Source organism: Xiphophorus maculatus, chromosome 14 (assembly GCF_002775205.1).
Source record: "Xiphophorus maculatus strain JP 163 A chromosome 14, X_maculatus-5.0-male, whole genome shotgun sequence".
NCBI classification, from domain to species: Eukaryota; Metazoa; Chordata; class Actinopteri; order Cyprinodontiformes; family Poeciliidae; genus Xiphophorus; species Xiphophorus maculatus.
In genome coordinates, this window is record NC_036456.1 from 26,838,286 (window position 1) to 26,860,669 (window position 22,384).

The 22,384-nt window shown below is 39.1% G+C and overlaps 1 protein-coding gene across 3 annotated transcripts in view; it reads right to left on the bottom strand.

Moving 5' to 3' along the window:
• The window catches only part of LOC111610926 (N-acylneuraminate cytidylyltransferase-like), a 38,255-nt gene that overhangs the window by 7,394 nt on the left and 8,477 nt on the right, over positions 1–22,384 (bottom strand). For 2 of the 3 annotated variants that reach the window (XM_023346045.1, XM_023346044.1), the window contains exons 2-5: positions 14,250–14,392; positions 14,015–14,170; positions 13,759–13,895; positions 12,672–12,766 (exon numbers count right to left, since the gene is read on the bottom strand). In XM_023346045.1, coding sequence (XP_023201813.1) covers positions 12,672–12,766; positions 13,759–13,895; positions 14,015–14,170; positions 14,250–14,392 — 531 coding nt within the window. Of the gene's footprint in view, positions 1–12,671; positions 12,767–13,758; positions 13,896–14,014; positions 14,171–14,249; positions 14,393–19,334; positions 19,551–22,384 lie in introns of those variants that run through there. The other variant, XM_023346042.1, reaches the window with a different exon arrangement.

A 22,384-nucleotide genomic window follows, 5' to 3' on the forward strand; every position in this document is an offset into this window, starting at 1 on the left:
GTCTGTGTGGGCTGTGTTATGCTTAACAATAAATCGTCAGCGAACAAGGATAGTTTTTGCTCCCCAGATGTCGTTGTGACCTCTGACCTCTGCCTGATCAGTTGACTCATGGGCTCAATAAACAAGGCAAAGAGAAGCGGCGACGCACAAACACCCCTGTCTCGTTCCTCTCTCCAAAGTGAATGAATCGGTCAAATCTCCATTAATTTTAATTCTAGCTGTTGGTTTAGTATATAATGATTTAAATGTGTAGATTATTGTTGTATGAAATTCAAATTTTGAAAGCACTTTATATAAAAACGACCACCCCACCGAATCAAATGCTTTCTCTGCATCTAGACTTAATATCAGTGCCTCTAGTTTTTGCTGAGTGACTTCTCTCATAATGTGTTTTCCTAATGTTGTCTTGGGTCTGTCTTTGCCTGACAAAGCCAGTCTGATCTTTATGTATTAAAGCTGGTAATATGACTTCTATTCTTTTAGACAGTATGGAGGTGAAGAGTTTATAATCATTGTTTAGCAGACTTACAGGACGATAACTCCCACATTCCAGTTTGTCTTTCCCTTCCTTCGGTATGACTGAAATCACTGCCTCTCTCAATGAGGGCGGATATTTTTATTTTCTAAAACCCAGTTGAAAGTTTTCTCTAATGTTGGGATTAGTTGGTCTTGCATAATTTTGTACCATTCTGTAGTGAATCCATCTGTCCCTGGAGACTTTCCCGTTTTAGTTCTCTTGATTGCTGATTGAATTTCCTCTTTTGTAATTTTGGATATTAATTTTTTATTTTGTTCATCAGTGATCGTTGGAAGATTGATCTTTTCCAGAAAGGCATCGATCTGGTTGTCGCTGCTTGTCTGTGACTGGGAATATAATGTTTTATAGTATTTTTGAAAGCAGTTTTTGATTTTCTCCGGATTAGTTTCTATTGCTTTTGTTACGTTGTTTCTTATTTTATGTATAGTTCTGCAGGCTTGTTGTTTTCTTAACCTATATTATAAAAGTTTCAGGGATTTCCCACCTACCTCATAGTATTGCTGTTTTATAAAAATAAGCTTTTTTTGGATTTCCTAAATGTTTATTTCTTCTATTTCTTTCTTTAGTTTTATAATCTTATGTTTGGTGTTGTCATCTTTGGGAGATTTTGCATGTTCTCTCTGTAATCGTTTCAAATCCTCTTCTAATTCCTGGAGGGTTTTTTTTCTCTGATCATATGAGGTTATGGATATAATTTTACCCCTAATCACTGCTTTTAACGCGTCCCAGATAATAGGAGGAATCACTTCCTCGTTATCGTTATTTTCTAAGTATAAATTAATTTCACGTTTTAGTTTATCTCTAGTGTCCAATTTGTTCAAAATGTTAGAGTTCAGTCTCCACAGAGTGGACCTCCTCTTATTATTCAGACAGATTGAGATGTAAATGGGACCATGATCTGAAAGAGTGTTAGGTCCCATTTCACAGCTGTCTACCCTAAAAAGATCTCCCTGAACATAAAGAAGTGTAGGAGCTATTTATCTACTTTCAGTTAAATCTTGGAATTTATATTATTTAGTTCATTTTTATTTGCTTATTTTCTAGTTGATTTATAATTAGAATGCTTGTTTAATTTGTTATTTTCCAATAGGTTCTTTGGTTAAGTAATTCACTTAATTAGTTGATTAATTTCAGTTTGAGACGTGGGTGTGTCACAGTATAAATAGATAGGTTTTAGTTAGGTCATTATGCACGTGGGTGGTCATGTGGTTTTTTACCAGTGCCAGTATAAGTCAGTTGTCAGTCAGTCATCAGTCAATCAATGAGAGAACAGGTGCAGGAGTCAGAACAGGAGAACTAGTAGGATCCTGTGAAGCTGCAACTTGTTTTCATCTGGAAATAAACTAACGAAAGAGCTGCATTTTGACTGTTTTGATCCCTTTTTTGAACTGCCTAAGCCAGAAACCCACGGTGCATCAGGTGACTATTTGAGTTTAATTCACTTTGCTTTGATCACTTTTGACTCTTGAGTTTTTTTATTTTGGAATTTGAGTTTGAGACAAATAGTCACTACATCAAGTAAAAAACCCGACCTTGGAGTTTAAATCAATGCTCAAGTCTGCTGATTCGCGGATGGCTCCGTAAAGTTTGGAGGAACCATCTCCTTTGTTCTTTGGACGCTGACAGCGGGAGGAAGCGGCCGCGCCCACCAGCCATGAAGGTGCCTCATCTACAAGCCACAAACGCTCATGTCTTTCTTCAACACAGCGGTATGTATGATGATTGCTAATGCTGTGAAGGAAACGGCCAAATGAGAGGAGTTTGATGATAGCGATCAACGTTACTGTACAAGTTTGTCAAAAATGAAGATGAATGAAAGACTGAGTTAAAACGCTGCACCTTTACGCACAGCCAGTGGGTTTAAAAGAAAAATGAAGTAAAAGACAGCAACAAAGACAGCAGTTCAAAGTGTTCGCTAAAATGTCTGATGTATCGAAAGCACAATTGGCCAAGAGTGATTTGGAGGTTTCTTCCAAACGAAGTGTTAAAATGACTGAGAAAGGCTTAATGTTCTATATAAAAACATGCCAAGATAATAGAAATGCTAAATTAAAGCAAGCAAGACGAATAATGGATGATTTGAATGTTTTGATGGAGTCAAATGATAAAGCTGACTCGGTGAATTCTCTTCTTGCTACATTTCTTCAGTGTTCTCAGGATGCAGAGGTGTCACATAAAAACCTGACAAGTTTGCCCCTTCCCTCTGATGAACTAATGAAACAAAACGAACATTTTCAAAATAAAATGAGAACTTACCACAAGTTTACTGAGCTTGTCAGGGGCTGGTTATGTGAACTGGGTAAACCCTTTGTGCAACCAAGTGCAGATGATTATGATCAAGTTAAAAATGATGTTGATGACGCAATAAATCCTGAAGACAGCGCTTCCAATGTGAGCTCTGTAAAGTCCAAAACAGACTCTCAGGTGTCCCGTGTCTCCTCCACTTCATCGGCTCGCATTAAGGCAGAGGCCGAGAGAGCAGCGCTGCTGGAGTGCGATGCCGGTCTTGTGCGCAATTCTGTTCCCCTGTGAAAATCTGCCCCCCTGTGTCCGGAGCGCGCATTACAGCCACAGAGACGGATCTGACCATTTTCACGGCGCTTCTGATCGATTTCTCGGTAAAAACAACTCAGTTAATCATGTCAAGCTTGTAACATTTAGTTTAATCGGCAGCTGTTGTTTACAAAATTGTAAAAATAATTAAATAAACGAGGTCTTTTTACGCTGTTTTGTGTTATTTTAAACGCCAAGAGAATCGGTCTTTTTCCAACTTTTGTCACTTCCGCCTGACAGAAATAAAAGTCAGTCACCAAAGCACAGTTTTCCAACACGTAGTGTGTATTTATAATTTTTCATTGCTGATATAAGAGGATGGCTGAAAGCATGGCACAAAAATTAAGACTTCCTGAAAAGATGAGAGCGTGGACTTTCTGGTAAATCCCGTTCTAATGTAAAATATGACAGATTACTGTATTAAGGAAATTTCTAGTATACTACAGGCTATCACACATAACAATTTTTGAGAATTTATCAACAGTTGCTCTTAATTCCCAAACGTTATGGGGGGAGGAGAGGAGAGAATGGATATTTCAGCTGCCTGAAATAATCTGTTCCCCCTCCATAACATGGGAACAAATTAATTCAGCAACAAGTCTTTAACTCTGTTTATTCCTTTCATCATCAACAATAAATCCTGTGAGTTTGGTAGCATTTGATCATTATTTGACAAAGTTATGAGGGGGGAACCATATATTTTAGTAACCTAAAATAATCCGTTCCCCCTCCAAAACACAGGAACAAATTAATTCATCAACAAGTCTTTAACTCTGTTTATTCCTCTTATCATCAACAACAAATCATGTGAGTTTGGTAACATTTAATCATTATTTGACAAAGTTATGAAGGGGGAACCATTCTGGGAATCAACAATCATCACCACCACTGGACTTTAGTGGTAATAAATGTTTTTAAACTCTAAAAACAATCTATATCATACTTATCTCATAGACAAAAACCACATGAAAACTGTCGAATGGACACTTTCTAAGTGATCTACCCACAAGAGAAAAAGTCTTTGTTCTTGAATCCACTGGGGGAATCAAAACAAGACATCTAGAAATGTTTGCAAATCACAAGGTATGGTTAAAAATGTAAGTTTAACTCAAGTATGAAAATCAAATAAAGTTGTTCTTATTAATATATCTATATTTACAGGGCATTTATGAGGAAGAAGGGGTGCAATGTCTCACGTTGGACATGTGACACAGTCAAGCATCCAAAACAAGATAGTACATCATGTGGTGTATTTTCACTGAAGGTGCAGACATATTGTCACACAGTGAATGACTTTAGGATTTTGATATATATTTTGAGACACGTACAGTGAATTACTTTCTTTGTTACTTAAATTTAAAGCCATTAAATGAAGCTGTTCATTTCAGTTTGCAGAAAAAATCCTATCAAAAGAGGTTGTGGATTTTCCTGTTTCCAGAGAGGCGGTTTACAGCATGAGGCTTATCCTCAACAGTGGTGAAGATAACATTAATATCCTTATTTTCAGTGTTTATGACAATTGTTATCATAATTACTATTATTTGTATGTTTGGCTAAAACATCTCTACTTAGCCAAACTTAATACATTAACATGGACTCTGAAAACATTTATTTAAGGACATTGTTTGTCTACAAATTAATAAGTACAATCATTTTATTTTCTATATTTTTTTTCATAAATGACTGTGTTGGTGCTTAGCACATCCTGTGTAATAGTTTTATACACACCCACATATATACGGTCAAGATTGTACATGTATAATCGTGTGTGTGTGTTTTTATATTTTTGTTAACAGAGGACCTAAAAGACTTGTGTCACTACTGTGGAGAGATGGAAAGTGACACGGATGTGAACTGGGTAGGAAAGTGTTTAGAATTATTCAAAGACTTAGTGTTAGTAAACTAAATGAAGAGGACAAGTTTTATCTAATCCTATCTTGCGTAAACAAGCTATGATATGATCCTCCAGCAGTTGGAATATAAGGGAATCTAAAATGATTGATTGTATATTGTAATTGTAAAGACATATTGTTCTAAAAAAAACGGATATTTTTGGTTTCTTTCCTAGATCCAGTGTGACGTGTCTGAGGTGGTTCCATCATGCGTGTGTGGGAAGCCCACCAACTGGAAAAACTTATCACTGCTTTGCGTGTTTGTCTTAGTTGCCTTAGTTGCCTTTGTTCCTGAGTTTGCTGTGGTGTGCTTGTTTATATATGTTGTTTAATGGTTAATAAATTACATTTTGAAAACTGTTTGATATTTATACTTACAAGACTTTGATATAAGGCAGCTATGGAAAAAAGTTTAAATCCCAAGGCCCCTCATCTTTGAGAAATGAAGAGCAAATGTTTCCAAAGCAAAGTTAAAGACTTTCTTGTAAATTAATTTGTTCCCATGTTATAGAGGGGGAACGGATTGTTTCAGGTGGCTAAAATATATGCTCCTACACTCCAGCCCCTAATTGTGCATTAAATCACAATTACATATCTAACTAAAGGAGCTATTCTAACAACCTCAATAATATCATTTTCATAATGATGAACCTGTAAGAGAATTAGGATCAGTTCAGTGTCGGTCATTTTCAGGCGCTGCTCCTCGTGGCTTGTTAGCTTCAACCCGCTAGCTGCTAATTGTTGCTGTGTCTTTTCTCTCTCACCCACCTGACTTCAGTCGGCGTTTATTTCTCGAAATAGTGGTACAATCTTGTCCCCCTTTTTAAGTTACTATATTGGTATATTTACTTAGGTTCTATGGGGAGAATTTCTCTAATTACTCCAGTTCAACCAGGAGCGCTCTCGCTATGGGACCATGGACCTTCCCAAGCTCCGCCCACAACCGACCCACGTGACCGCAAGTCTCACAAGCAAAGCCTCGCAGCGCGTTGTTTCTATGTAAACATGACTCCATTAGTGCATCATTTCTGGGAGCCAAGATGGCGGCTGGCGTTTAGATGTTATTCAGAACTTTCCTCCAACTTTATTCTTCTCCTGTCGGAACAGATATATTTGTAATGTCTTCATCCTCTACAACAAAACGCAAAACTGAAGGTCATCTAGTACTTACTCCTACGAAGTCACCATCTACCAAGAAAGGTCAAATGGAGCAAGCCACAGCAGAGAACGTGATAGCGGTGCTAAAGCTAGCTATCGAGGAGCTAGGGACATCTATTGGGAAATCCATCGATGACTTGAAGTCTACTATTAATTTTCTCTCCACTGACATACAAGATATTAAAAGCACACAGCACAACACGGTCAGCGAGTCAGCAAAGCTGAGGAAAAGATTCAAGCACTGGAAAACAAAGTCCTGGAGCTAACACGCGAGAAGAAGCGGTGGAATCTGTGGCTCCGCGGCCCGAAGAAGGGACGGAGGATGTAAGGCTCAAGGTGGTGGAGGTATATGAGAATATAATCCCAAACCACAAAGAGAAGATTCTGGAGGTGATTGATTCAGTATATCGGCTAGGTAGAAAACATCCAACCAAGTCACACCCTAGAGATATCGTCATCCAATTCTCTATGCAGCATTTCCGCAACACGATCTGGAAAATGGCAAAGAATTCTGGCTACTTGAAGCAAAGAAATCTCCTGTTCAAAGAAGATCTTTCTGTGGAAGACCGCGAGAAACGGAGCCGGCTGTGGCCAGTAATCCAACAAGCCCGCAAGGATAAGAAGATCGCGTACTTTGTAGGAGGACGAGCTTTTGTGGACGGCAAGGAAATTGAATAACTGTTTCGTCGGATCCCATTAAACCTATTAAGGAGGAAAAGTTCTATGTTCCCAGTTAAGTTCGACTAAAACTCAGACACTTATCTTGTTTGTTTATTACTATGTTAAAGTTCTTCTCAGTCAATGCTCGAGGACTGAGGGATATAACTAAAAGAAAAGCTTTATTTCTATTTGCAAAAAATTGTGGTGCTGATTTTTGTTTGCTTCAAGAGACTCATTCCATTGATAGTGACTATAAACTTTGGAAAGCTCAGTGGGGAGAAGATTTGTGGATGGCCCATGGAACTCACTGTGCAGCAGGTACATTAACTTTGAAACACAAATTTAATAGCAGCATCATCTTCACCGAAACTGACCCAGCTGGACACTATATTCTCACAGTTATCAAATGTGATAATTCTTTCTTTCTTATTGGTAACATTTATGGTTTTAACAACGCCAAGGAAAATGTCATGCTGTTTGAAACTTTGAACTCCAGTATTGATGCTCTTGTTAAAAAATTTAATGATATTAAGATAATTTTAGGAGGAGATTTCAACATTACTGTGAATGATGAGGTTGACCGATGGCCTAGCAGGCAAAGAATAAATTCTCAGATTGTTGACTTTATGAATGAACGAAGTTTAATAGATATTTGGAGGCTAAATAATCCAAACACAAAAATCTTTACATGGAAAAACAAAGCTCATTCGCAACACTCAAGAACTGATTTTTGGCTAATATCTGACTCCTTACAACATTCAAATTGCAAAGCTGAGATTATTCAAGCACCTCTTCCTGATCATAAAGGCATTTTGTTAGAGGTTTTATTTCCCCTAATAAAACTACTAAAAGGAACCCTGCATATTAGAAGATGAATAACTCCCTTCTTAACAACGAATTTGTCTGTTTATCAATTAAAAACAAAATTGCAGAGCTCTTAAAACTAGCACAATTTGAAAATAATTATGGACGTTACTGGGAGCTTTTAAAATATGAATTAAGAAAGATCTTAAGTAAAGCTGTGGTAAATAGAATAAAAAATAGCATAAAGGAGGAAACATGCTTGGTCGCTGAGTTGATTTCATTATCATCTACTCTTCCTGAAAATCTATCTGAACAACAGAGAGCCAAGTTACAAACCCTTCAGCTTAAACTTGATCAAATTTATATTAATAAAGCAAAAGGAGCTTTTATACGTTCACGGGCCAAATGGTTAGAAGAGGGGGAACAAAACTCTAGCTATTCTTCAAACTTGAAAAGCAAAGACAAACAAAAAATGGTATTACTAAACTTAATTCAAGTGGCACAATCATTGATGACCCCAAAATGATTGCCAATATATGTGAAACGTTTTACAAATCATTGTACGAGTCTAGACCTTCTCCTGAGGAACATAATTATTTCTTTAACTCCGTAAGTGGTATAGAAACAATTGGTGACCAAAACAAAGTATTATGTGACTCTCCAATCACACCTGATGAAATTAAAGAAGCTATTAATAGTCTTAAATCAAATAAATCCCCTGGTACAGATGGACTTACATCAGAACTTTATAAGACGTTCTCAGAAGAACTCACTTCATTTTTACATTCTGTTTTTATTGAAAGCATTAGGAATGAAAGACTCCCCCCATCACTTTCTCAAAGTCTAATTACTCTAATCCCAAAACCTCAGAAGGATGCATTAATTTTGGATAATTGGCGTCCTATTTCTTTACTTAACAGTGATTACAAAATCTTAGCCAGTTGCTTGGCAAAGAAATTAACAAAAGTTCTTAGTGATATTATAGAGGAATCTCAGAACGGCTTTATGGCTGGAAGGCATATTATTGATAATATAAGATTGGTTCTTGATATCTTAGACTATCCAGAAATGGTTTCAGCTAACAGCTTTATTTTATTTTTAGATTTTCAAAAAGCATTTGACTCGATAGAACATGAGTTCATCTTCAAAGCCCTCAGCTTATTTGGCTTTGGAGAGAATTTTCAACAATCAATCCGCACTCTTTATGCTTATGGAAATAGCTCAATAAAATTACCCCATGGAACTACCAAAAGATTTAAAATAGAACGTGGGATTCATCAGGGATGCCCTGTATCACCCTTTTTGTTTCTTCTCCCTATGAAAATTCTAGCTACTTTTATTAAAAATAGTGATCTCAAAGGCATCTCAGTTGCAGGAAAAACTATACTATTGAGTCAACTAGCTGATGATACGACTTTGTTCTTACAAGATAAGTTTCAAATTGATATTGCACTTAAACTTTTAAATACATTTTCTGCAGCCTCTGGTCTTAAACTTAACTTATCTAAATGTGAACTTCTTAGAATCAATGGTTGTAATGAATTATCTTTGTCAGGAATTCCTGTGAAGTCTGAAGTTAAATACCTTGGGATAACTATAATTAAAGAGCAAACAGCAAGAATTAATAAAAACTTTGATCCAATTATACCCTCTTGCCAACAAAGATTTAATCTATGGTTACAGAGAGACCTGACTATCACTGGTCGAGTCCTGCTGGCCAAAACCGAAAGTCTTTCTCGTCTTGTCTGTGCCAGTTCAGCTCTTAATGTCCCAAGCAGCCTTTGCACTAAAATTGATCAAATACTCTTTGATTTCATTTGGGGAAAAAAGCCCCATCTTATTAAGAAGAATGTTATTATAGATAGACTAAGTTCAGGTGGTTTCAATGTTCTGGACTTTAATACCCTACATTCTGCATTCAAAGTTAGGTGGATCCAAAGATATTTGAAAAATCCTAACTCAATGTAGTATTGGATTCCTACACAAGTCTTTAAATCCTTGGGTGGCCTAGACTTTTTATTAATATGTAACTACAAAATAGAAAAGCTCCCTGTTAATTTATCTAGCTTCCATAAACAATTACTTTAATCCTGGACATTGGTTTATAAACGTAACTTTTCCCCTCATAACTGTTTTATTTGGAATAACCAAAATATTTGCTTCAAGCATAAATCCCTATTTCTTAAGAACTGGGTGGATAATGATATTCTTTCTGTAAAACAATTGTTTAATGAGGATGGTCAACTGTTTAATTATGGTGAATTTCTTTGTAAATATAAATTCCCAGTGACCCCTAAAGAATTTGCTGTTTTTTTTGACGCTACTCCAGCAGGTTTGAAATTTCTTATATCAACCTCATGTAGAGCTCATGTCCAATATCCCAGATTTCCAGAGTTATTTTTTGGTCAATCAGACCCGTTCCTTAGTATTAAAACTGGAAATAAACATATTAGAGAAATAATCCAGAGGAATACTATTAGCAAACCTGCTTCAATCTTTTTTGGATCAATCTCTATACAGATATTGATTGGGAACAAACATGGTTATTACCAAGAAAGTTTTTTGTCTCAAATAAAGTACGAGAGGTGTCTCTTAAAATTCTACACAGGTGTTACCCTGTAAATTCAGCACTGACTAAATATATTCCAAATATTGATCCTCTTTGTTCCTTTTGTCACATCGAAAAAGAAACATTAACCCACCTTTTTTGGGAATGCTCTTTCAGCAACATTTTTTGGTGTGACTTCAATATTTTCTTCAGTCAGAAATGTGATATACTTATTCCTTTGAATGTTAAACATGTGTTCTTTGGTATTTCCAATAACAGTATGTCTGGGAAAGAATGTATTATAAACTTTCTTATTCTGTTCGCTAAATTCCACATACATGCCTGTAAATTTGCTAAAAAAAAACCCAACCTCAGTGTTTCTAGAGCTTATGTAAGATGTTTTTTGGACTCTTTAAGATTGTGCACCAACTCTAAAGCTATGAAACTTATAACCTTAAGCGATGAATTTGATTTGTAAACTGTTATTTTATTTATTTATTTATTTTTCCTTTTTTCTCATGGAATCCTATGGATTTGTTACCCCAGCACCTCGAGCATACTACTGTCTGTAATTGTATATTCTTTATCTGTAAATAAAGTAAAAAAAAAAAAAAAGTGCATCATTTCTCCAAGATTTTCACAATATATCAGCTACTAAATGGACAGAGGAACTAACAAGTTCATGTCATCATCTGGGAGGTTACTGGTTTCTCAGTCACAAGCTGGTTGCAAACCTGAGGCCAGCAGGTGTCAGTCAGTTATGTTAGATCTGAAATTTGGTTTGATGACGTCAATATGAGAAGCTACAGACTGATAGGAGGAACCAAAGAGCTCTGTAAAGGTAAAGGCAAATCTTCTGAAGTTGGGATATAATTAATTTAATTTCACATAATTATTGCGGTAGAAGCCATTTGTTTGTTAAAATTTTATGAAATATATTTGTTCTATTTGTTGTTTGTTGTGAATGACGTAAACTCACAAACAAACGAGGTAATTAGTCCAACGTTTAGAAACTACAGCGGCTGTAATGCGCCACAGCAAAGGTAAACAAAGGTAAAATAACCTGAACAGGTGATCAACTCAAAACCACTCCTACCTTTTTACTCTCTCTCTCTCTTTGTAGTTTAAGCACACCTGTTACCGTGGCAACCGCCTGCGCCCGCAAGACGAGCAAAGATTACGTTAAAAACAAAACATTCAGTCCGTTATGGTAGCTTTATATTTATTTCTCGATTATTAATCAGCGCTTCCCTGAACACAGCGATGGTTTATTGACTAGCTGTACTTGGTGCTAACGTGGCTAACACGAGTAACAGTTTAGTCCAAAGCCTTTTCTGCTAAAATAAAATCTTTAGTGTATGTCAGATACAGACACATTGCACATTGATCTGTTTAGCTAACGTAAGACTGTGTAGCAGACAGGCTTCAAGGTGTAGAAGTTGTATCAGTTCTGCTATTATGCTGCACTTAGCTAACGGGAAGCTAAATGTGTTTGTGAGACGGCCACGCACGTGACCACGTAGAATGGGCATCAGCCAATGAAAAGCGGCCCCTGTGGTAAGGTCCATTGTGATGGTGGTCCGATCCGGAAGTCTCACAATTAATTAATGTTTAATCATTTTGAATGTATAGTTTCTGATGTGTTATTAAAAAGTTTGCATTCAGTTGCAGCTCAACAGGAAATATGCTTTTCAAATAAGTTGGAACAGGATGTTCAGTGGTTAGATGTCAGACGTTGCTAAGGTGATGTTTCTATTTTGCAGGAGTTATCTGTTTAGCCACCCACAGAGAGGCCACTATGGGGAAAAACCTGGCATGACACAGAAAGAAAGCAGAAGTTATCTAATATGTTTAGTCAGATAAACCTAAGGGAAACAAACACAGAGCATATTTCTGTAGTTGAGTTGAATCTGCATACAAACCTGCTGCTTGCCCAAAACTCACAGATAAGGAATTTATAGATTTTTTGTCTGACACTGAGCCGGGGTGTGTAGTCACGCAAAGTACGATGTATCCTATAAAATGTGAGGGTGTTCAGCCCCAAGTTGGAACAGACTGCAGTTTGCTGTGTGTGCTGTTTCTCCATCAGCTGCTGATGAAATTAAATTTGCTCTCCGCATATTTGCTGGTCTCAGTCTCATCCTTAGAGTTTGTGCGAGTTCACATAAGTCAACAACAAAATACTCGTCTTTTCCATCAACCATTGTACAGCAGTAAAACTAGCTGACCTAATGTGCTGGAGCTCTGCTTAGGTTGCTAGGTAACGGGCTGGGCTTTGCTGGGATTGCTAGGTAACAGGCACTGCCTGCTGATTTGTGATGTTACATTCCTGGGGATTTTGAAACAGCTCATTTTCCAGACACCAAAATACATTTTATTGCCAAACCCGCCTGGGCAGATTTTTTTAAGCACTTGGGCTGTTTTTAGAAGCAGTAGAAACCTAAATGTATGTATAAAAATGTGCAAAATGTGAATTTTGCATCATAGATCCCCTGTAAAGCAGTCGGTTTAAATTCACCTGAGTACTCTCTGCTCTGCCACAGGCCAGTCGATGTCCACGTCGATGTCCACGCTGTGCTCCGGCTTCATCTCAAAGTAGGCGACCCGACCGCCCTGCAGAGAGTCCAGCACAAACATCAGAAAACCTCCAAACATCTGGAACTGATGGACACAGGTCTAGAGAAACATCTGCTCATTATAGGACAGAGTGCCTTTAATTTTCACCACCTAGTAAAACAGCTATTATTGGACATTTTCTGCCCCTTACTGCCTGAATTTTGTGTTTTTGCCACTAAGCTGTAAAAATAGGTTTATTATTTAAATGTAACAAACATGAATTAAAGTTTTTAGTGTGAAAATTGGTGAGCTAGGCATAACTCTGACCACAAGATGGCAGCAAAGTAATGCCTCTAATTTTCATCACATAATTTTATTAAACAATTCCATCCATCCACCCATCCATCTTCTTCCGCTTATCCGGGGTCGGGTCGCGGGGGTAGCAGCTGCAGAAGGGAGGCCCAGACTTCCCTCTCCCCGGCCACTTCTTCTAGCTCTTCCGGGGGAATCCCAAGGCCGGGGTGTGTAGTCCCGAGGCGTTCCTCGGGATTCCCTAATAATTTAGTTAAAAAACTAAATTATTGTTGTTGACTTCCAGAATATTACTGCCTGAATATTCAGTTTTTGCGAATTGAAAACTAGATATTTAATTTAAATGTAACAGACATGAATTTAGGTTTGTAGTGAATTAGGTATAACTCTGACCACTAGATGGTGACAAAGTACTCTTTGGTGGTTTGAGGCAAATTCACGACTATAGTCAACGGAGGAATAAAAACAAGGTTAGAGAGAAACAAGAACAAAATTATACAAACATCCTCAAATACATACATAGATCCCTAATAACACTTGAACAAACATCCCCAAGTCAAACCTTGGATCCAAACTTGTCGTCATTGACAAGCTTCTGGTCTAATTCTGGCTCAATATCTGACCACTTTTTGGTAGAATTAATTTAAACTTGTTGGTTTTCTGGCACAGATGTGGCTTTTAGGGAAACCTTTGGATCAAATTGTCATTACTGAGAGCTAAACATTCAGAGCAGCTACCTGCAGCCGTCCTTCCTTCATGATGAGGTCTCTGGTGGCGAAGTGAAATGAATCGTTCTCAATCAGCTCTCCGTTCCAGTCTCGACGCCGTGGACGCTTCGCCGGGTCCAGATTCTCCGGCTCAGTGCATTCATCACCTGTAAGGAAGGACGAACATGTTCTGCTGTAGGTTCTCTGAAGCTGAACAGAACAATTGAACCCTGATTGAGTCCAATTACAGTCAAACTGGGGAATAGCAGGCGTTTGGTGAACTCACTTCCTTTCTTCACCTCCTTCCAGCGCAACTGGTATCTCCGGACCACGGAGAAGATGGAGTCGTATCCATCCTCTGTGATCTTCTTCAGGGCATTCTTTAAGTGAGATGGATGGAGACATGGAGACGTAGCCTGGATGTTACAGACCACTGTCACCTCTGAACAGGAGAAAAACTCATCTGTGATTTTCCATCCTCAACATTTGGGTCAACTTGTGTCCAGCTGAGCGTTTCCTACCTGGATTTTCCTTGAGAAACTCCTGAATTGTCTCCAAGGAAGTGGAGGAGTCCCTGGAGACTTCTTCGCTCCTCCGGTGGACTTTGGCCCCCCAGGATTTTGCAACTTTTTCAATCTCATCGTGGTCTGTTGACACCCAAACACTAAAAGACAAACAAAAAGTTATGTTTATTTATAGCTGCAGGACATTCCAGCAGATTATATGATAAAAGAATAAATATGGTAAAAGAAAACAGCAACAAACATTACAATGTCTTAAAAGCAACTCTAGACAGGTGGGTTGTTAGTTTTAATTTAAAGAAACTCAATGTTTCTGCAGTTTTCTGGAAGTTTGTACCAGATTAGTGGAGCATGAAAACAAAATGTCTCCATGTTTGGTTCTGGCTGTGGACCTTGAAGGACTTTAGAACTGGGGTGATGTGCTCTATGTTCCTGGTTTTAGTCAGAATGCCAGCAGCAGCGTTCTGGACCAGCTGCATGTGGAGGATTTTTTATTCAGACCTGTGAAGACACTGCTACAATAATCAATGCAACTGAAAAAGTTTCCTGGAATCATTTTAAACACTGGAAATGTTCTTCAGGTGACAAAAGGCCGACTTTGTAACTGTCTTTATGTGTCTCTGAAGGTTCAGGTCAAACCCCAAAACAATCATAAGCCGTCTTGTCTATGTATTATAAATTCTGAGTTAGTTTATAATACATAGTGTCCTACAGAGGTATCCATACACCTTGAACTTTTCCACATTTAGTAATATGGCTACTCTTTTTTTTTTCCATTTTTCTCTCCGAAGAGTTTTTGCGGCTCGTATTTTTTGTGACAGTAGGCAGACAGGAAGGAGGGTGAGGAGGACATGCGGCAAAGGTCGTCGGAACCGGGAGTCGAACCCGCGACGTCCGCGTCGAGGACTAAGGCCTCCAAACGTGGGGCGTGCTAACCCCCTGCGCCACCACAGCACGCCCCATAATATTGCTACTCTTTAAAGATGTTATGTCATGTTTAGCTGTGAATTGAAAAAGGACAAATATTTTTCCATATAAATAAACACGAAATTTGGTTTTCTTAATCTACCAGCTACAACCTTAAATTTGCCAAATTTTCTCATCTAAATCACCAATTTCCACATCTGGGCACAGATACACAACTGGACTTACAAATACACTCTGGAATCTGGAAAAGGGGGCGGAGCTTAAAGCTGCTGATTTTCTTTTGTTGAAATGTGTTTGTGGACAAACAGGAGCTGTAACCATGGTAACAAAACAACCACACTGTGTAGATTATTTTTTACACTTTTACCAAATAAATGTTCAAATCTTTTAGATTATCGATACTGAAAACATAAAATTAAATGTAATTTGCTCATTCTCTATTAAGAAATAAACATTTTGATCTTTGGACAAATTCAAGCATTTTGTGTGGCTGGAAGGATTTTAGCTCTAATTTGCTCTGTTGTGATGTGTAACCATGGCAATAAGGTACTAGTTTTACAACTGTGAGCAGTTCCAATGCAGTCATTATTTATTAATTATTGTTTTTTATTTCACCATAATTTAAACAGGTTGTCTCATTGACACCCGAGATCTCATTTACAAGAGAAACTGGTTTTGAAAACAAACAGAAAAATGAAAGTAATTAATTGATTCAATTAAATCAAATAAGCTAATAAAATATGAGCTTAAAAACAAGAGCAACTTTTATATTAAATTATTTGCTTAAGTCCATCTGTAAACAATCAAAGCTCAAACACAAAACTATAATTTAAAACATAATAGAACATATTACAACTGATAAGATTAGAAACGCATTTCAGGAAATGCAGCCTATTGAAAGTATACTTAAGTAGATTGCTTTTCTCCTTATAGAGACATTATTTACACTTTTACACAGTAAACTTGCCAACTCTGTTTAAATCTAAACTTTTATTTTACACTTTTAATGCATCTTTGTTGAAACGGTTGAATTAAGGTGAATGATTTTCTCATTGTCAAGCTGTGTCAGAATTCAAGCAGCAGTTTTGTTCGCCAAGGTGAACAGGCCCTGCAGTGAAGCTAGCTTGATTTATTTTGTTCTTCTAAAGTCCGGTATGGACTCGGTATGGACTTTAACCCTTAGGAGTCCAGGTACATATGGTCGTTTTTGACCAATTCTGATTTTACTTTAATAGAAATCATTATATTATATATAATATTATCGTATGTGGCATCATTTTTTTCAGGATAATCTGAAATTTATGAACTTACACTTAGTTTTTACTTTTGGACATACAGTGGCAGCATTTTAGACCTTGAGTCACAGAAAAACAAAATCCCATTTGGAAAAATGTTAATTTCTTTTCACTGTGAAAATGTCAAATATTCACAAGAAATGATTTTTATCATTTAGAATTACAATATATACTGTAAATTTCTTAAACTGATGTAAAACTATTGCAAACAACACAGTTTTACAATATTATTAGCATGAAAATTAAGGCAATTCCTCATTCGATTGTATGCAATGGGCTCTTTGCTACTGAATTTTTGCTACTTTGAACATTTTTTTGTCCTCGTTTGAGTCTGGTCCCTCACAGTTGGTGTCAGAAGTGGGACCTTTTTCCAAAATGCCTGGAAAGGGAAGAGGACGAACAAGAGGAGAACCCGGTTCTGAGCTGGATGAAAGAGTGGCTGTTGAGGAAGGTGGAGCTGTTGGTGGAGTGTTTGACATGGAAGAGGAGAGGAGTGAACCAACACTAGCAGACTTGGCCAACCTTCTCAGAGCCCACATGGGACATCAGAAGGCCAAAGAGGATCACTGGACCAGAGAAACTGCTAAGCAACAACAGAAATTTGAGGAACTACAACAACAGTTCAGATTGTTTAAAAGGGAGAGCCAATCTGAGACCACTCCCACTGCTCCACAGACATCACCAGTGCGGCCTACACAACCACCAGATCCTGGAGTGGCAGCTTCACCTCAACATAGTCAATCAGGTGACCTATATTCACAGGTGTATGTTTCTCATGCACCTAAATTACAAAAATTGAGTGAAGAAGATGACATTGAACATTTTCTCATTACTTTTGAAAGAATAGCTTCTGCCTGCAGGTGGCCAAAAACTGACTGGGCTTTCCATTTAATACCTCTGCTAACAGGCAAAGCTAGAAGTGCCTTTGTGCACATGGATGTTGATTTGTCTATGAACTATGATCAAGTTAAATTAGCTGTTTTGCAGAAGTATGACATTAACAGTGAAACCTACAGGCAAAGATTCCGCTTGCTTCAGGTGGAGCCAGAAGAAACTCCAAAGGAGCTCTACATAAGGCTGAAGGAGTTGTATATCAAATGGGTGCAACCTAACGGTAAGACAGTTGAACAAATCAATGAAATAATGATTCTTGAACAATATTTAAGAATGTTGTCACCAGAACTTCAGGTTTGGATAAAAGAACATAATCCAAAGACTGCAAAGGAGGCTGCTGAACTGGCTGATGTGTTTGTGGCTGCAAGGAGGAGGAACTCTTGGGCTTTTCAAAGCTGGAAAAAAGATGGCCGCCATCAATCTCCAGCCCAACCAGTTTCAGCTGTGGGTAAGCTACCTGAAAAAGAGAGATTTGGCTCAAAAGGTCAATGGAAAAAACCCACTTGTTACTTATGTGGACAGGCGGGTCATACTAAACCAATGTGTCCTCAAAATGCTGTCAAGTTGTCCCAGATGTGTTTTGTGCCCAGGAAAGAGACTCAAAATGTTGGAGCAATGAATCAATTAATGGAGACCTTTGTGGAGCTCAACGGTCAGGCACTGAGGGCCCTGATTGATACAGGGAGTACACGGACTTTGGTCCAGCGCAGGTACATCTCACCCCAGCTTGTTTGCACCAGTGAGACCGTTCCAATCTGCTGCGTCCATGGTGACAGAAAACAATATCCAACAGCAGATGTTTATGTGACTATAAAAAGACAAACTTACCTGCTTAATGTTGGGGTAGTAGATAACTTGCCATTTCCAGTAATTCTTGGCAATGACCTGCCAGTGCTGATTGACCTGTTGAATTCTCCTCAGTGTAATGTTGCTCTAACTCGAGCCCAAGCAAAGCAATCTGAGGAAATTGTTTTCGACCTCAGTACCTTACCATTTCACAATGTGGAGTTTTTCACAGAGGACACTAAAGACAGGAAATCCAAAAGACTACGGAGAAGGGAAAAGTTTCAAGGGACGGTGGTTGTTCCTTCTGATGCACCAGAGCCTGAGGTCCAGCAAGACTTCAAAATCCCTGGTAATATATTGGAGCTGCAGCACAAGGATGCAAGTCTTGTGAGATGCTTTAAAGAAGCCAAAGTCAATAAAAATTATTTTGTCATTCAAAATGACATTCTTTACAGACAAAATGGGCCAATTAAACAGCTTGTGGTTCCCAAAGCAGTTAGAGAAACTGTTTTGAAGTTGGGCCATTCGATTCCCTGGGCTGGCCACCTGGGGAAGCATAAGACCTTTGCCCGTATAAAGCGCTGTTTTTTTTGGCCTGGCTTGCGTAAAGATGTTGTGCAGTTTTGCAGGAGCTGTCCAGAATGCCAAATGACATCAGCTAGACTCCCTGGCAAAGCTCCTCTCCAACCGCTTCCAGTTCTGAGTACACCATTTCAACGCTTGGGTATGGACATAGTGGGCCCGGTTGAAAGGAGTAAAGCAGGTAACCGGTTTATGCTGGTCATTGTGGATTACACAACTAAATATCCAGAGGTTTTTCCCTTGAAAGTTGTCAAAGCAAAGAATGTTGCATTCTGTTTGGTGCAATTTTTTTCCAGAGTTGGCTTTCCTCAGGAAATACTGACTGACCAGGGCACCAATTTCATGTCTAAGCTGTTTAAAGATGTGTATCAGCTGAGAACAACACCTTATCATCCACAAACAGATGGCCTCACTGAACGGTTTAATCAACCACTTAAACAAATGCTACGGAAATTTGTGAGTGAAACAGGCTCTGACTGGGACCAATGGCTCCCATACTTTGTGTATGGGAGCCATACATTCTGCAAGCCTTCAGAGGAGGGGGAGTGGGTGCACACGGTCGTTCGCGACCAACACATCACTAATGGACTTTAAAACCTACCTGTCAAACTCTCCCGAGTCGATGGCGGCTCTCAGCACCCAGCCCATCAGAGGAACGCCCGCTAGCAGTTTGATGTTCTTCAGCGGGATCCCTTTGCTACCGCCTCTAGCCAGAATCAGAGCCGCTACGTGTCTGGTCCGGCGCTTTTTCGGACTCTCAGCTTCTTCTGTCGCATTTTTGTCGGACGGGCCTCGTTTTTGGGCAATCATAGTCAGAACTCGGGAACCTAACGCGAATACGCTCCGCCAAAGAACGAGACGTTGATACGAACGATGGGATTTTCGGCTCCTTTTTGAGATGCGACTCTAATGGCTCTTCTTACTGTGGAGAGCCGGCTCTTTCGACTCCCAAACGGCTCCCCATATATATTTTTGACATTATTAATTAATTAATAGCTTAAACCTAATTTTATAATATTTTGTTTCATTATTGACATTGTTAAGCACTTATGATGAGTAAAAATGCCGCATAACAATGCTTTATAAATAAACCTTTTATTATAACCAATTAAATTATCACAAAATAGCACCACTTCCACAAAAATAACTTAAAATAAATCAAACAGTTAAATATAAATACAAACACCCTCCACAATACGAAAAAGTATCAAAGCAGCTTCATAACAGAAAAAGTGCCACAATACAAATATCAAATAAATTGCTATTAAATTAAAGTATAAAACTATGAAGGATAAAAAACATGTGAACAACACAAGTTTTGAACCACTAGAGATGAAGAACTCACTGTGTTAAATCACTCAAGACTTACAGATTGGCGTTGAGAAACACCTTGGCAGGGCTGATCCTGTTCCTTCTCTCAGTTATGATCTGTCCAGTTTTAGAGAAGATCCTCTCTGAGGGGACGGATGTTGCCACTATACTAGCTGAAGGACATTCCAGCAGATTATATGATAAAAGAATTAAATATGATAAAAGAAAACAGCAACAAACATTACAATGTCTTAAAAGCAGCTCTAGACAGGTGGGTTTGTAGTATTAGTTTAAAGGAACTCAATGTTTCTGCAGTTTTCTGGAAGTTTGTACCAGATTAATGGAGCCTAAAAACTAAATGCTGCTTCTCCATGTTTGGTTCTGGCTGTGGACCTTGAAGGACTTTAGAACTGGGGTGATGTGCTCTATGTTCCTGGTTTTAGTCAGAATGCCAGCAGCAGCGTTCTGGACCAGCTGCATGTGGAGGATTTTTTTATTCAGACCTGTGAAGACACTGCTACAGTAATCAATGAAACTGAAAAAGTTTCCTGGAATCATTTTAAACCCTGGAATGTTCTTCAGGTGACAAAAGGCCGACTTTGTAACTGTCTTTATGTGTCTCTGAAGCTTCAGGTCAAACCCCAAAACAATCATAAGCCGTCTTGTCTATGTATTATAAACTCTGAGTTAGTTTATAATACATAGTGTCCTACAGAGGTATCCATACACCTTGAACTTTTCCACATTTAGTAATATTGCTACTCTTTAAAGATGTTATGTCATGTTTAGCTGTGAATTGAAAAGAACAAATATTTTTCCATATAAATAAATATGAAATTTGGGTTCTTAATCTACCAGCTACAACCTTAAATTTGTCAAATTTCTCATCTAAATCACCAATTTCCACATCTGGGCACAGATACACAACTGGACTTAGATCTAGAATCTGGAAAAGGGGGCGGAGCTTAAAGCTGCTGATTTTCTTTTGTTGAAATGAAGCCTAGGCGCAAATTCAAACTGGAAGACTCTTTTATCCCCACCGGGACCCGTTAATTGAAGCGACCTGCCCACAATCATCGACCTATCAACGCCGGACCAAGCCACGTCACGTCCAATCACCGACCAAGTCCCAGCTGATAAGGACCTTCATCCATGGTGTCCTTCGCTCTCCAGCCGAGCTCAACCTGTTCAGCTGCACGCCTCAGCTCTCAGTCAGCTATCTCACCAGATCCTTTTCGTCGTCATTGCTCGTCCTTCCACCTCTAATGTCAGTCACAAAAGCCGCTTAGCCGCGGGCTCGGCGCCTTCTTTTCCTTCAGACGCTCCTCAGATGGAAGAAGAGTTCCTTACGGTCCAGGCCTCATTCATTCCAGACAGCTTCTCCCGCCGCTCTCTCGCCGATCTGGGATCTACCGGCCCTCGCTCCTATGCCACCCGCTTCACGATCTGTCTCTGGCAAGTGGACACATAATCCCACCGTCTACTTTGCATACATCCCCTGGCAGCCTTTCTCCGCCCCGGCCGGGCCGCAACGTCTCGCTGCTTCGATCTACGCTGCCGTTTCCTCCCAGCTCATCGTCCACCATCTTCCTTTCCACCGCCAGCGTTCATCGCACCGCCTTCCCACTGGTTCCCCGCTTTGGCTCAAATCCGCATGGCTGTCAGCCCGCCCGTCAGCACCTCCCATCGGACTTCCCACGCCACGCCCGCCTCGGGCTTCGGGGGTAAGATGTAGCCTTCACGTGCCTCATTCACTCTTTACAACGCGACAAAACGTAGGAACTTTATTAGTTTATCCCCTTCCTGAACTCGCAGGCCCTACTCGCATGCGCCTTTCAGGCTGCGTTCCAAACTTCATCATTCTTACATCAATTAGTTACATTGGGGGCTTCCGTACTTCCCATGCATGTGTTCTCGCTCTTTTTCGCAGTTAAAACTGCTTATCTGATGTTTTCATGTCGTGGCCTTTTTCTCCAAGCCGCCTTTAAACGCATCATGAGTGCTGAGACGCTCGCGCTGGGTTACCCAGAGGGCAGCGAAGGAGAGCGCAGGCGCGCTAGAACCTCGGCAACAATCAGCAAACGCAAAGAACCGTGCAAATGTTTCCCCAAACCAACCGACTGAGGCGAATAGGGCCGTTTGATACAGGCAATCATAGCTAAAAGTTCACTCTCATAAATACAGATAGCTAAAAGGCGACTCTAGCACTTCAGTTAGCTAAAAGGCGACTCTAGCACTTCAGTTAGCTAAAAGGCGACTCTAGTACTACAGATGGCCAAAACGTGACTAGCAATTCAGTTAGCTACAAAGTGACTCTAGTAATTCAGTTAGCTAAAAAGT